Below are 15,958 nucleotides of genomic sequence, written 5' to 3'. Positions count from 1 at the left end.
TGACCCAGTCCCCAACATTAAGCCTATGCGATTCTTTCCTAACAGTGAACTCACAATTCTTTAATCCGGTTTCAACAGACTTCTTGTTCGCTGACTCCCACACACACTTCATATCAGAACCTTGATGAAAAGTCTTAACCATACAAAACGGGTAAACCTGAGTAGAAGCTTTTCTTCCCCTCATGAGTTCAAAAGGACTAAAATTAGTGGCAACATGAGGTGACGTGCGGTAAGACCAAACAAAATATTTTAAAGCTTGAAAAACACAGGTTTTAGTCCTAAAAGCTGCTTGCACATATTTCACAACAACTCTATTAAACCGTTCTGCTTCGCCATTACTCTGAGGGTGATAAAGCGGAGTTCTGATATGTTTAATGCCACTGGTGCGTAAAAACAAATGAATTTCTTGCAAAACAAATTGAACACCATTGTCCGTCAAAATCTCTTCAGGATAACCTTCTCTAAAAAAAATCTTATTCAAACAATTAATAATACTCTTTGAATTGGGAATACTAATTGGCTCGAATTCAACCCACCTAGATAGATGATCTACAAGAACCAGAAAATATCTTATATTAGAAGCTAAAATATGGAACGGTCCTAGGAAATCCATCCCTAATCTCTGCCAAGCTCTTCCAGGCGGAGACACAGGAGGGTCAACCACACCCTCCAAAACCAAAACTTTGTCACTGGTGTTCCACCGCACACACTGTTTACCTAATTCATCAATTTGAGAATCCGTTGTTGGCCATCAAAAATCAGCTCTAACTTTCCTCTTGGTAATGGTTTCACCTATATGACCCAAATGCGCAGCCGAGATTATCTTTTTCCGTAAACTCTCTGGAGGAGCCAGTTTATCACCTCTAACTACTTTGCCACCCTCAACCAATAACGCATCACAGATTTTCCAAAACATTTGTAATTCGGGTGAAAGACACTTCTCCTTGGGCCAACCTTTCCTAATCAAAGACATTACCTCATTAAGAATAACATCCTTGTGCACCTCAGCCACTCAAATATCCTCAGCACTGACTGATGCAAGCCACAAAACACTCTTCAACTTCTGTTTCCCAATCTTGTTCCTACGTATCTGCAATGGGAAGTCTTGACAAACAATCTTCTCTACAGTTTTTTCCACCTGGGATATACTCTACAATAAAACTGAATTTCAAAGCTTAGGAGACAATCTTGCCAAACGAGCAGTGGTGCGTTTTATATTTTTTTACCTGACAGGATGTTAACAAGAGGACGATGATCAGTCTCTAGCACAAAAGATCTGCCCCACAAGTACTGTTTGAACTTTTCAATACTCCAAACACACGCCAGAAGCTCTTTTTCTATAAGGGAGTACTTCTGTTCTACAGGACGAAACGTTCTTGAAGCAAAGCCCACCGTGTGCCCTGAGTATGAGACAAAGGAGTTCAAACCGGTACCTCACGAAACAAAGCAAATTCAGTCCAGCCTGCTTTGAAGAGTAGTTTCCCGTCTTCTGTCACCACTGAAGGAAGGTCAAACGGACACCGTAGGATTGTACTAGCAAAAGTATTTATTACAGGTAGAGAGAGCCGTCCCAGCTGGCAACTTCCAAGGCACAAGCAGCAACTTCCACATCTAGAACACTTGTGGCATGAGGCCCTTGTCAATCCAGATGACATCATACTAGAGATTCTGCCAGCATCACTACAGTTATCTATGTTCTCACCTGTGGTGGTAGTTCTACATCTGTGAGGGAAGAGTTAGTCCAACATATTATCAATGGAAGTCATCCATTTCCATGCAGAGGCTATGCACAGAAAAGAGAGGATCAGATAAGTAAATGAGGTTTCTCCTAATACATGATGTTTTCTTGCTAGAAATATCAATTTCCATCAAAAAGAGACGATAAACTCTGCATGCCCATTATATTCACAGTTGGCTTTTAGCATGTTTGCTTTGCACCACTGAGCCAGTTTGGTAGGAAATCAGTGGTCCGGTAATCATGAATGGGAACAATGACCAAATGTACCAGGATATGGTTAGCCCAGGAGAAGTACTTCAAGTCCTGCAGGTCAGTAGTGTCCTTTAGATCTCTAATCTAATTTATGTCCACTTTTAAAAAAGTTTGTGTAAGGGAGCAAGACCACCAAGTGTGAGTAAACCTATCTTTCTCATCAAAGCACCACTTGCATCTATTACAAACTAGTAATAACTTGCCCATACCCACAGTTGTGCTTGTTTTAAGTGCTGTAATTAATGGATGTTACTAGAACCCATTGTAATAAAATACAATTAATCAACCTCGGATTGAAGAAAGAAAGCCTGTGTTTGTTTTACTTTTAGAGCAGGATGCTAGTGCTAAGTCCTGTCTTTGAGGAATTTAAAATCCCTCATTATACAGCTGTTGAAAAGTCTTGCCTAATGTACATGTCTCCTGCTCAGCTTCCAGGTTTTTGCCCAGTAGTTGTTCTCAGTGAGAGTTAGGCCTATGTGGAGTGTCTCCTGGGAATGATATCAATACACTAAACTGAAATAAGGGCCTAATTGGGAATTATCCTTGGAAATAGTTGTAAATTCTGCATGTAACACATCAGACTAATGAATAAACACAGGACTCTTTTAGGTCTGTATGCAGTAATATTACATTGGTACTGAGAAATCGCACAGAATGTGCACATTCTGTGTTGTAAGTGGCACTTGGAGAAATAATAATGTAATACTTTGAGGGTATTGCTCAATATTTCCAATGCCTTTTCGTCTTCTAAATTGAAACTTAAACGACTAGCGTGGAAGTGCTTCATAAAGTGTGGGAAAGGGCATTAAAAAAAACATGTTCCCATGGTGGGTGTTGACAGGAAGAATAAATAAAGTATATTTTTCCAAGCAGAGAACAAGAAAATCGAATATTTCTAAAATGTAACAATTTACTCAATCCTTTGCATGTGGTTTATCAGCAGCAGTAAACTCCTAACAAGCGTCAGGAAGTAATAGGCATACGCAGCGTACACATATTCCATCCATTACCTGGTATTTAAATCTGCCATTACCTATCATAGCTTACTTTTAGCTGAATTGCAACCAATTTCCACTGGCCACTCAGTTCTTTTTAATGTGGTTTTGAATTCCTTCACCTATCATGTTGTTGTTTGGTGGGTGGGGAGAGGTGGTGTCTCCTGCATCTCTGTGAATCTTTGTTTTCAAAGGTTTGCTTTGCCAAATGGTTGTTATATTATCTACTTACATTGTAGACTCTTAAAGATTGTGCATAGTTTAACTTATACTTGAGCGGACAATATTGTGTATGTTACAGGGACATTATAGGTAAACTCTGATTCAGGTGTGCAATGCACTTCTGCAATGCATAGGCATACTTTGCCATAAAGCTCTGGAAATGTTATGCTTGTGAATTGATCCCAAGACTTTGGTCTCCTTAATTTCTAAATAAAATCTCTAACAATGAACGGAGTCATCACATCCGTTTCCTTACCTGAGGGTATATTAGACTAGTCCCCCCATAATTTAAAGTTGGGTAAACACTTGTGGCAAGTTATCTTTAGACCAAAGAAAGAAAATCAGCAATGATCCCTATTTACATGAATGAAACACTTTTGCTTCTAATTTTCATCCTAAAAACACACAGATACACTTGATTTATTGATAAACAAGTAATTTGTCACATGCTACTTTCCCTAATCTCACTGTTATTATATTTCGGTCTTGAGATTATTTTATTTCTCTCTTGCTTTCTTTTGCAGAGTTAAGCAACTGACTGATGAGGAAGAGTGTTGCATCTGTATGGATGGACGAGCAGACCTTATCCTTCCATGCGCCCACAGCTTTTGCCAGAAGTGCATTGACAAATGGTGAGATTTAAGACCTGTTTTTAACAAAGAATTATAATTCAAACATTTCATATTTTGTAATTGGATGAAATCTGTCGCGCCGCCACTTCACACCATGTAAAGTCATGCATCAGTAGCTAGCTGGAAAACAAGACTAAGGCACACAGCTAATATTTTTTTTTGATAACAGCAATGTAATTTATTGAATATTCGTCTGAATTTCAGCTTCCACAGAAACTAACGTGAAGCAGTTACTACTTAATTCTTTATTTCACACATATTTCTTATCTGTCTTCATAGAGCAGATTGGTCAGTCATTGACAATACAGCGGTTATACAGTTTTTTTCAGATACATCTGTATGAAAGAAAACCTTTTCATATTCAGCTTTTATTGACTTTCCAACTGCACATTTTGATAGGAGCTGTCCCACTGGGATCCCAAGCCATTTACTACATCTTGTAGTGTCTCCATAATCCTCTACATGGTGTAAAAATACTTTTTTTGGTTGGAGGGGGAATCCAGGGCATTAAATTTGTATGCAAAATGGATTAAAACAGGATGTGTGTTAGCACCCATACTATTTTCCCCTTTATCTTCCTGACTTTCCCATCCACCTTCATCAAGCAAAACAATTATCCCCCTAAGGTGAGCTCTAGGCAATTCCAGCCTCTTCTATATGCTGATGACATTATCCTTCCAGACCAGATATCATCAGGTCTTCAATTTTGTCTGCTGGAGATGAACAACTATGCACAAAAGCACTTTACAAAAATTAACAAATCAAAAATAACAAGCATTAAAAATGCAATAGCTTTCATTAAGTTAAAGCTATTTGCTTTGCTATACATTACAATTAGCAAAGCAAATGGCGAGACCTATTGCATTTTCAATGCTTGTTTTTTTCCCTATTTTTAAGGAAGTTAGCATGGTCTATGTGCAAAAGAACACCAAGGGCGGTGCGTTCCAGAGTTGAGCATCTTGCATTCTAAATGCCCACCACCTTTACGTACCCTGTGGAAGAGGCACTGTTGTTGATTCACGGCAAAGCATGCTTAGACATTCTTGCAGCCTGCCTATGCTCTTTTTTTAGACGTTCACAGTCTTGTCGACCACAGAAGAAGTATGCCTGCCATTCTACAAATCTTCCAGCATGCCAGAGTAGAAGGACGTTCAACAAGGATGCACTCTCCTGTTATTTGTTGTCATCTGTCTTGCTTTATCTCCTCTTTATCGTGCGTAATGGAAATGTTCTTACAAATAAAAAAAAAAGTATTGCTCACCTCGATATACACAACAGAGATCGGTTGGCCTAATAAAATAAACAAGGAAAGCCAACCCCATCCCAATAAACACTCAGAGAAGATGACCAGTGACCAGCTTGGAACTACAGTTTACAGTTCAAAGCCCAGATGTTTGTATGCATTATTTGGATTACAATCGGGACAGCATACAATCCTCCCAGCTTTTTCTCCATCGTAGATCGAATTTCTTCAATTTTGAAGTGGTATTCCGGTGAACGCTAGAAGATCGCTTCACGCACAGATCCCTCCTTGTGCAGGCGTGCAAAATTAAAGAGACAATGGGTCATTGGACAGTCTCCCATAATAAACTTAGTACAGTGGGAAAGCCAATGGCGTTAATGAACTTAGAATAAAGTAAAAGGCAAATAAGAGGTGACTGAGCAAGACTGGATGTGTGTGAATTTACATGGACTAATGCCTTATTGCATAACTTTGTGAAGTGCAGTGCATCCTTTAGATTATCAAAGAAGTTTCTACCCTAATAAATATAGTTGTTAACTCTTTCTATACTTTTTAGGTCTCGGCCTGGCGAAAGCAGCGCATGCGCTGCCCTGCCATGAGAGGCCATTTGGAATCGATACGATTCCAGAGTGCACGCGGGGAGACAAACTGAGACAGAAGATGTCCACGCGGATATTGGCCCCTTTACTGGCGGCGTGATACCCTGTGGATTTTTTTTTTTCGCCGCCAGTAAAGGCAGCCCCCCCGTGCACATCTTCTGTCTATCCCATGACGGGCCGCGCTTGTTTTGTACTGCCAGCACGATTGCTGTCCCACCGAAGTGCAATATTGTTGTCTCCCACTAGGTGGCGCTGCTACACCATATATTAGGAATGCTTTTGAAATCTGTCATTGTAGGAACGCTTTGCTTCATAAGAAAGAAATCAAGTCGCTATGTTGCCTTTATGGTATGATACATGATGACTAACAGTAATAACATTTGGTTGACACTTTATACCTTGTAGCACAATGTGCTAATGTAAGACCTATGTCGAAATGCTGTTGCAATCGTGTGCCCTTCAGTCCTGTGACTGTTCAACGATGTTTCAGTTTCTTCAGCTTTTAATTGCGTGCAGTGATTTTATTCTCTCTAACTTTATTTGTATTCTCTTTTTATGTTCACTATTAATTTATTGCGTTTTCTGTCATTTAGTTTATTGCTCTATGCGGAACAGATGTTTCGATGATCTAATTCAGATTTATAAAGCTAAAATTCCACCCATAATAACTTGTGCTTTAGAGAATACCCAGCTTAGATCCTTGATATTTGTAAACAACATGGGAAGATTTTACTGGTCTCTACCAATACAATTAGTAAGAGTCGAGCTTTGAATTGTGAGCACTTTTGTACCGTCTTTGGCAAATATAATTAGGTGGGGTTATAAATGCCACTCCTTCTTTGAGATCCCTTCTATGGTAGAAATGAAGCAAGACTGCCCTGCTTATTTAGTTTTTTAGAGACATTTTATTAGAGCCTTGGATTACTTTGAGTATAATGTTGATTTGGTCGCTAGGGTAGTTACAACTTTTTCTTAGAGCCGAATCTCCCTTACTAAAGTTAGATACTTGACGAGGCAACTTCCCTGAAAGTCTATAAAACATTGTGTAGAGATATATTACTGGGACAGACTCAGCCCTATTTTCCTTTGTGAATCTCCCATGGTATTAGACATTTTATTATGTGCCTCTGTATAGGAAATATCCTTCTAAACCGTGTCCTGGAAAAGGAGGAGTAAGAATTCTCAAATATCTTCCATTTGTGACCTCTGTCACAAATGAAACCAAAATATGTTCCACGTTTGCACTTACGTCCACCACTAAAAGAGGCCAGAAACACATATTTACTACTTCTGATAAAAAGATTTTAGCTGGACTCGCACCAGGATCTGATGGACTTGTTACAAAATCCTCCAAATGTTTTTGGGGGGTTTTAAAGAATATGAATGTTTTAAATGTTTATTACCTTTTAAAAAAATAAATATTACATTGATTTTATGAGTGATATGGGCTATCTTGGGAATTGGGATTGTCTATAAGATTGAGATGTGGGTTTTATTCTTTTTAATATGTTGATTGTAGACCTCAGTTGAGGTAACAAAAAAGAAATGGAAAAAAATAAACTAGAAACCTATCTGTCGTCATGATACAAGATTTCCATGGTGTGTACAGAGGTTTGAAAAGTGGTATAATTATTCCATAAAATATGTGGTATGAAACAAACGTGTTGGAGGTTGTCAAGCGTCCTAACAGTTATCATTGGAAAGTCAAATGTTCAAATATAGCCTCATTAATTAATAACCAAAAAGGCTTGCAACTACCGGCTATTAGGTTGTTTCCTTTGCCAAATTTCTTGGTTGCGTTGGTTAAGCGAATAGCAGCATGACTTTGTTACTGCAGTCAGACTAGAAATGAAGTATTTAACTTCAATTCATATTTCTAGATCACATGTTAACTTATGTTATGCGAATTTCCAATTAAGACTGATCTGTTTTATATTCTAGAATTGAATTCTTACTTATGAAATATGTGATATGTTCAAGATAAGAAACCCATTTCAGTCCCCGCAAATCTTTGAAGAGTTAGTCAAAAACATGCCAATCCCATTTTCTGTCAGAATATGCTTAAAAATGCAATGTAGTTAAAAACAGAAACTATAGGCATTATAAAATGCAGGCCCACTTTTAATGTATCTTTTTAGTTCTGTTTATCTGGTTTGGTAAACAAAAAGGCTCATTGATTGATTTTAACTGTTTAAATGTGTTTTTAGAATGTGTTATGTACAATTGTCTAAATAACCTTGTTTTCTACCTACCTAAAAAGGTTAGAAGGTTAAAAATCATTATTTTAAATATTTAACAAACATGTTTTACATTTTAATAATTAAAAGAAATAATAAACTTTATTAATACTAATTTAATGCTTTCCCATAGTCATATGTCTGCTATGATGACAGAGGTCTCCACTTACATGTGAACGGTTTCTAGTAGTAACTTTACACCTGTAAATTCAGTCTTAGCTGTCTCCACCCCTAGAAGGTGGCTTTTACATATTACAGACCGGCCTAAGTGCTGCCTGTTTTGATATCAGTCAGCCCGTACTGATAAATTTAAATCAATATGTCAAAAAGGGCAAAGCGAGGGGCACAGTCACAGTAATTTATTATCTTCCTCCTTTCCAAAATGTTTTGTTAAAGGAGGAAGATAATAAAGACCTGCTGTTTGAACATAGGTAATATACCCCACTCTTGCCTCTTTTTGACATTTTAGCTGTCTCCACATGCTGATCTGCGGGCACATCCAATTCTACACTTGGGCATTTGGAAATGATGAATAGCACAAAAGTGAAGATCTAGACCGAGGTGCAGGAGTAGATATTACATGTGAGTACATTTACACAAATAAATTCACCCTTGTGAAAAGACCTCCATGTTATGTGATCCTACAATCCACGTTGGATATCATTATTTTCTTCACAGTCTTTTTAAGAATGCTGCATTAGTTTAGGGCTGTTCACCGGAGAGTTCATGTTGGATCCTACACACCCTTTCTAATAGAATATCAAAAAGCCGAAGGGTATAGCAAAAAAGCAATACAATATGCAAGGGGTGTTATTCACATGATGGGACGTCCAAATAATTGAATCACGGTCTAGAACCATTTCAATTCTTTGACTTTAAAGCAAAAGGATTCAGTCGCCGATTTACAGGTCATTCATTCTTTCCTACTAAGTTAGCAAATGGCCAGGGAATAATATTTCAGCTGAAAAAGAGGAAAGTGACTCCCCTCAACTGTGTACTTGTTAAAGCACTGCTTTTAAACCAATTTTGGGACATCTGTACATGCTACAAATGGGCATGTAACATCAAGGGCTACCACATATTCTCTTTACAAAAGAGCTTTTTGAACTGGTGAAAAGGTAAAATCTTCCTTCAGTCCTTTGCACAAAGTTTTGTTCTTAGATATGCATCATCAAATGTAGGGCTGCTGCACGTGGTACAATCTTCCCATGCCCTGATCTCTTTTTTTGGCGTTTGGAGTTGGTGTGTATTTTAAGGGCTTGGATTTGAATTATAGTGACTGGAATGTGAGGTGACTCCTACCAGGTATTCTAGATTTGTATCTTGATCTTGTGCTGCAGTGGTGTTGTGTTTGCTATAGTAACATATCATACAGCACTGATAAAGGCCATAGGTGTTAGTTTAACATTCCATTACACATTACCATGTCTCTCAGATAAGCACCTGGGTGTAAGTGGTGTTGGCACAGTACCAGGCCCATTAATTCTTTGAATGTTGTGAGGTCTCTATGAAACCTGAGTGGTATGATTGTTAACACTGGATAGAGGAAATTGTTTTTAAAGGTATGGTTGGGACCAGGGTGGAGAACTAGTGACCCAGAATCCCCAACTGTTTAACCACGTCGTTTATTTATACATTGAATATGTGTTACCCTAAGAAAGAGTTCCGAGCAGTGGTTGTTTTCTTTCCCGTTAATGTGAGTTCCAGCATTCGCTTGTTTTGTGCTGTAGGAAATTACCTATTTTTGTATGATTACACACATCTTTTTGGATTGATACTGCCTGTCTTGTGACTCTGCTAACTAGGCCCCCATGCATTTTCTCTGACCCCTGAAACATGTTGACTATACTCCTAATTAGCATATTCGACTTGCCTATAAATCCCTAGTGTATCACAAAATGTAACTAGGGCCTGAAAGTTGAATACCAACAGTGGACTTCAACACCCAGTGTGCCTCCCACTACAGTGACATTGCAGACATGACTGCAGACCTACTATTGTAACCTGTCTGTGCAGTTTTAAAACTACAAATCTGACCTGTCAAAATAACCCCTTTTAAGAGGTCCAACCGCTACGTTAAGATATTTATAAGTCAGCCCTACATAGGCCTTAATACTCATAAGGCAGGGTGCATGGTATTTAAAAAGTAGGACATGTAAAAGTTCAATGTTATACATCACCTTATTCTGAAGAGTCTTCAAAAGGTATTCTCATTGCAGCCGGGTTAGCTGTTCTGCTCGAAAGCATTGTTATAAAATGTAATAATGTTATCTCTGTCTAAGAAACAGATACAAAGGACCTTCTTGAACTTTTAAAATATTCATTACAGGCCCAATTCACTGGTAAATTGAGATTTGTAATACATATGTTGGGAAAGGTAGCATTTGAAAGTTACTTGTGCCTTTCCTAAAGCCTTTAGAATCCCATTTGCATGAGCTTCCAACTGTCACCCAGGAGCTTAACAGTTCTGTTGATGAGGTGTCAACTTGCTCCCGGAGCTTAGTCAAAAGTACTGGGTGGGGGGAGGTATTTTGTTCCTTTGACGGAATAACCACCTGGGCCGTGCCCAGAAAATTAATGAACTTCAAAAAAGCCTTCCCTGTCATAAGCATATGTAGGTATTACCTGGGCCTGCCCCTCCTTTGTCCCTCTATCCGCCAGGCAGTAGGAAGGTAACTGCCTCCAGGGCCTGTTTTGAGTGACCACAGATGAGGTGTTGCTACTTTCTCTGGCCACCCCTCTAGGGTGGACACAGAAGCTCTGCACAGGAAATGGAAAGGTCCTGCCATCTTTGCTTTAGGTTAAGAGGGGCACCAAGGGATTGTTTGGAACAAAGGAACTGTTGTAAACGTGGGTAAGGTTACCCCTGGGAACTTTTTTCCTCTTGGATAGAGAGGAGTTGGGAGTAATCACTACTCCAGGGCAAAAGTGCCAGGCAAAAAAAGTGGCACCCCGGGGTACCCTCTACAGAACACTATTGGACCTGGGGAAGACAGAAGAATGGTTGAACATGAAAGAGACCTGCAAGGCTGGACCTACTCCCACTTGTACCCAGGACAAATAATTGGACTTCAGGGGTCAGTTGGCTGGCTTTCTGATAAGTTACAGTAGCACAACAAACTGCTAGAAACCCTTTTCCTAAGGAGCCAGTTCCAACTGGACCCGCCGCTGACTCCTCTGGTGGCTTCTGCTGGAGGGAGTCTTGACTCCCCAACTGCTGTTCCTGTGACCCTGAAACTGTAGTCAAAGTGTACTCCTCCTACCAACCTGAGAATGCATGGACTTAAGAATGTTTTGGTTCAAAAGACCTTTGGAGGACCGGGGCAAACCTTCCAAGTCTATCCGATGAAAGTGTGTTGCCACAGGTCCAAAGATTCAGGTTGCTCCCGCTCGGAGAATTTCCGTAGAAGCAAATCCATTTCATCAGTTTCATCATGGAGCCCTGTTCCTCTACAGCTTGCAACCTTGTCCCTCTTGAGAAATCCAAGCTCCAAAAAAGTGACTAGGTCCAAACATAGAAATGTTCTTTGGGCGAAGGTGCCAAAAAAATATCTGGCCCTCGAGGGACTTTCCTTTGGCGTGAGTTTTCTCTTTTTTGGAGATTTCCAGCTAAATGTCAACACCTATCCAGCCTCAAGTAGCCCTTCTCAGCAACAGTCTGCTGCCTTTCCCTCTCTGAGGATTTTTGACTACCATTTAAGAGACCAAATCAGAAGATAAAACATCTGGCTGGGATGAACCCAGTTTCTGTATCCAGCCAGCGTTCCATTGTGGTCGGCCTTAGTACGCACCTCGGTCCCAGTCAAATACAACCAGATGAGTGTGGTTGGTGCTGAACGCTTTTTTGGTGCTACTTCCATTTAAAACTTTAGAAATTCATATCTCTGGCTCCCCTGATTGGACTTTAGTTGTTTAGTGTCATTTTGTCCAATAAATTAGTCTTTGTTTTTATAAACTGGAGTCATTTTTATTGTGTTGTTTTCAACTTTGTAACTGTTTTGGTACTTCTAAATGCTTTACACATACGATAAGCTTGCCTGCTCTGTGCCATAACTACCAGGGGTTGAGCTTGGGTTTAAATTACTGAAACCTTTATTTGACCAAACAAGAATAGTGACTTTATTACTTGTGGTGTACTACCATCCACCCCAACTAATAATCCACTTTGTCACATGTACGCTCTGGACCTCTTTATTTGGAGAGATAATAGGACTTTGCCACACAGAGACAGATTTGAATTCTATGGAAAATATGTAGAGTTCAACCCAATTGCTTTAAAAATAAGCCATGCTTGTTTTTCATCCAGGATGAAATTCTGGTGTCCCTTGCAGATTCAAATCAACTGAGCGTGCCAGAGTTCTCTATACTATATATATATATATTTCTGTCTTTCAAATCTACCAGGAGATGTAATTATTTTGGCTGTTTACATCTAGAATTTGTTCAGAATGGTGGCAGTTTGGTTGGTGGATGAGTTAGGTATATTCGCTGATGTCTTTCTGATCAAGTAGCATCCTCTCCACAGAGACAGTAATTTGTTAGAATAGCTACATCAAAACTTGACCCTTAACTTAAACTCCAAAGGCAAGCTCTTTGATAATATCAATTTTGCTGACTTTGAAAAAGGTTATTGTGAACCAAAACCCATACCTCACCCTTACTTTCTTGTTTGGTTTACACATAGCTGCTTATTGTGCTTCTGGTTTAGGATTGTTGTTCTCCTTCCTCACGTACAAGATACTCCTCTTCTATTATAAAGCAGGTTAGATTGGCTTAAATGGTTGCTAGACCATGACCTAAGTCCAGCACCAGTTTCTTGATTTGGGACTTTAAGGTGTTCTACCCACTCATCGATTTGGGCATGGTACACCATGGCTTAATGCCTTAATTTCCAACAGGGTCTTTCTAGAAGTTTGACATGAGTGGACTAATTTGGCCTCTCAATGCCTATTTCGGAAAGCCCATTAGGATTTGTTGTACAGAGGGAAATGACTTAAGAAAATATCACAAAATGAATTGTTTTTGACAAAAAAAATGTAAAGCCTTTTTTAGATGGTTCTGTTAGCCTAGCAGTTATTTTGCAATGCAAGGAAAATAGAAGATTGGCAGAGGTTTCAAAAGTGTATTTAGTGCTCATAGCTCTAAAAATAGGTGTAGATGGGACAATACTGTAAGTTTTTTCTCTTTGTCCATGCACATTGAATGGGACACCTTATGTCCTTATATTCTGAATTTTTGTTAATCCTACTAATCTCAAAACAGACCTCATTGTCCTGCATTCACTAGGGTGGTCACTGGCTACCTGGCAAACCACCAGAAGTAAGATGGGTTTAAAGCTCTTCTCTGAGGTTCTCATATTCTCTTTGTATCTGCTAATCTCAAGCTAGATTGCAGTGTGTTCCAATTATCCAGACTCACATCACTGAGAGATGCTTTCTTTGTTAACAGCATCTCATTTAGGTCCCTTACTATTCTTAATCTGTATCTAAACTTTGGGAATCCTAATGGATCTGTGGGTTTGTTAATACTTTGCCCCAGCAGACTTGAAGGAATCAGTCTTTCTCTCTCAGGAGATCTACTTTGATAATCATAAGCACTAAATATTCCTGCCCTGTGCGGGGACCTCAGAGCAGTTCTTTCAACTGCCTTACTTCAAAAAGGCCAGATTGTACATGTAAAGAAAAATGTAAAATTGTACAACCCTAAAATTTACTATTTTGCCAATTCCATTATTTGACTTTAAAAGATGGAATCAAAAAGGTATACAGCCTTTAAAAGTCACTAAAAGCAAGTAAAAGTGACCTTTTAAAATGTCATTCACAAACTCTTTTTACTGTCTTTTAAAGTGAATGATAGGGAAGGATAGGACAATGTAATTTTATAGCCTGAAGCATTGAAAACAATGAAAGTAGAATACTGTGCCTTTACCTCCGGTATCCCATTATGTCCTGCAAGTGGCAGTTTTGTCAGTTCTATATTCCACTCCTGCCTACAGCATCCTAGAGTAGAGCTCTGACTTTGTAAGGCTACTTCATTGAAAACATTTCACCTAAAACATTCCACAGGTTGTTCACTTGACATCCTTTAGGGAGAAGAGTGTTGTCTGATATTTTCCTGACAGGAAATATATCTTTTTACCCACAAATTGCACTCCCCTTTTTGCGAAAGGCCCAGAGTATGGCCCAAAAATGGCAAAAACAGACCCACACAGGATTTTTCCCTCTGTTTGCCGGATTCACATGACCTCAAGGCATGTTGTCAACGCATGACCCTCTTCAGACATATTCTCTAGTTGGCAGAGGTAGGTACCTTTGTCCAAATAGGGACCCTTGCTTCTAGTCCGGGTAAGTGGGATACTCACTTTAGATAACCCCTGCTCACCCCCTGGATAGCTTGGCACGAGCAGACAGACTTATCCCAAAGGCAGTGTGTATAGCATTTGTACTCAAAATACACAGCAATACAGTGATAACACCACAAATGAACACCACACCAGTTTAGAAAAATGAAGTATCTTTATCTAAACTCAACCAAAACAAAAAAAAATCCAACATACATGTAATAAGAATATGACTTTAAAAAGGTTTCAAACAACTTGGACCATAGAAAACTATGAATGCGTGATTTCTCTCTAAGTACCTGTAGTTGTGACAAAATTCACAAGGCCAAACAGCCACAGAAATGGAAAAACCGAGAGATGCGTCAGTTCCTGAGACCATGGGGAGGCGATGTGACAGTTTTGCTGCACGCAGGAGAAGTGATGCGTGGATCTGAAACGGTTGTGGTCCACGGGTGATGCGTCGGGAAAACTTGCCTCACAGGTCCGATGCGTGGAAATCCAGGATGCGGCGGCGATCGATGTGGCGTCGAGCGGCGCTGCGTCGGTTTTTTCAGCTGCGATTCCCTCAATGCGTCGCTGTTTTCGGCAGCGATGCGTGGAGATTCTTCTCGCACAGTGGTGCTGCGTCGGAAAAACAGCTGCAAGAAGAGCAATGTGTCAGTTTTTTTGTAGTTGCGTTGCTTTTCCAGCTCCCACCAGCAGGAACAGCCTCCAGAGGTCCAACACAGGCACCTCTTGGCAGGTCAGAACTCCCAGCAAGGAAGTTCAGGATAGCTGGGGGTGAAATCTTCGTGTCCCTGAGACTTCAGAACAGGAGGCCAGCTCTACTCAAGCCATTGGAGATCTTCCTCAAGCAGGGCGACACAGCACACAGCAAAGTTCTTGTCCTTTCCTTGGCAAAAACAGCTACTGCAGGCCAACAGCAGACAGCACACAGCAAAGGGGCAATACACCTCCTCCAGTTTCCCCAGCTCTTCTCCTTGGCAAAGGTTCCTCTTGATTCCAGAAGTAGTTTAAAAATCAGGGGTTTTAGGTCTAATACTTATACCCCAAAATGTATTTGTTCTCTATGTGCAAGGGTCTCTGAGCCCAGTCCAAACCAGTTCAGTCCTCACTGGTGCAGCATAATCGCGGGGGGTGGAGACAGCATTCTGCAAGGGAGACAGGCCCTATTCAGGTGCAAGGAAATCCCCTCCCCCTACTCTAAATTCAGCCAGGTTCTATTCAGCCCAGCTCTGAGTCATCCTGGAAGGGCCAGGCACACCTCAACCTCTCCAGAATTGGCGTCTGGTTCTCATTTCCCATGGCTGGGTTTTGAAGCGCACCTTGTTTTTTTGCTGGCCCTTTTCTAAAAAAGTATTCTCAATTGAGTCAGTGTATCCCTACCTTAAGGAAGATTATTATACCAAAATTGAATCACGAAGAGCTTTATCAGACTACCAAGGAAGATCAAAAAATGTATTTCTCTCATTCTCCGAGACCTCTTCATCAGACTCCACGGGGGATTCAGATCCTGGTGAAGGTTCGTCTAATAGAAATCCACAAATGGTCATCAAAAAAACAAGGTGTGCTTCAAATCCAGCCATGAGAAATGAAAACCTGACACTAATTCTACAAAACTTAGCTCCTTCTTCAATCGTGATCAATCCCAAAAAATGTTAATTAAAGATGAAACATCCGTGCTGGAACTTGGCCTAAAA

The 15,958-nt window shown here is 40.0% G+C and overlaps 1 protein-coding gene across 1 annotated transcript in view; it reads left to right on the top strand.

The window, feature by feature from the left end:
* The window catches only part of RNF141 (ring finger protein 141), a 197,831-nt gene that overhangs the window by 156,693 nt on the left and 25,180 nt on the right, over positions 1-15,958 (top strand). Inside the window, exon 5 of the mRNA XM_085648176.1 lies at positions 3,732-3,839. Coding sequence (XP_085504302.1) covers positions 3,732-3,839 — 108 coding nt within the window. The remainder of the gene's footprint in view (positions 1-3,731; positions 3,840-15,958) is intronic.

This window comes from Triturus cristatus, chromosome 3_2, assembly GCF_964204655.1.
Source record: "Triturus cristatus chromosome 3_2, aTriCri1.1, whole genome shotgun sequence".
Lineage (NCBI taxonomy): Eukaryota > Metazoa > Chordata > Amphibia > Caudata > Salamandridae > Triturus > Triturus cristatus.
The sequence above is the reverse complement of the archived record's forward strand: the minus strand, read 5'-3'. Positions and strand labels throughout refer to the sequence as shown.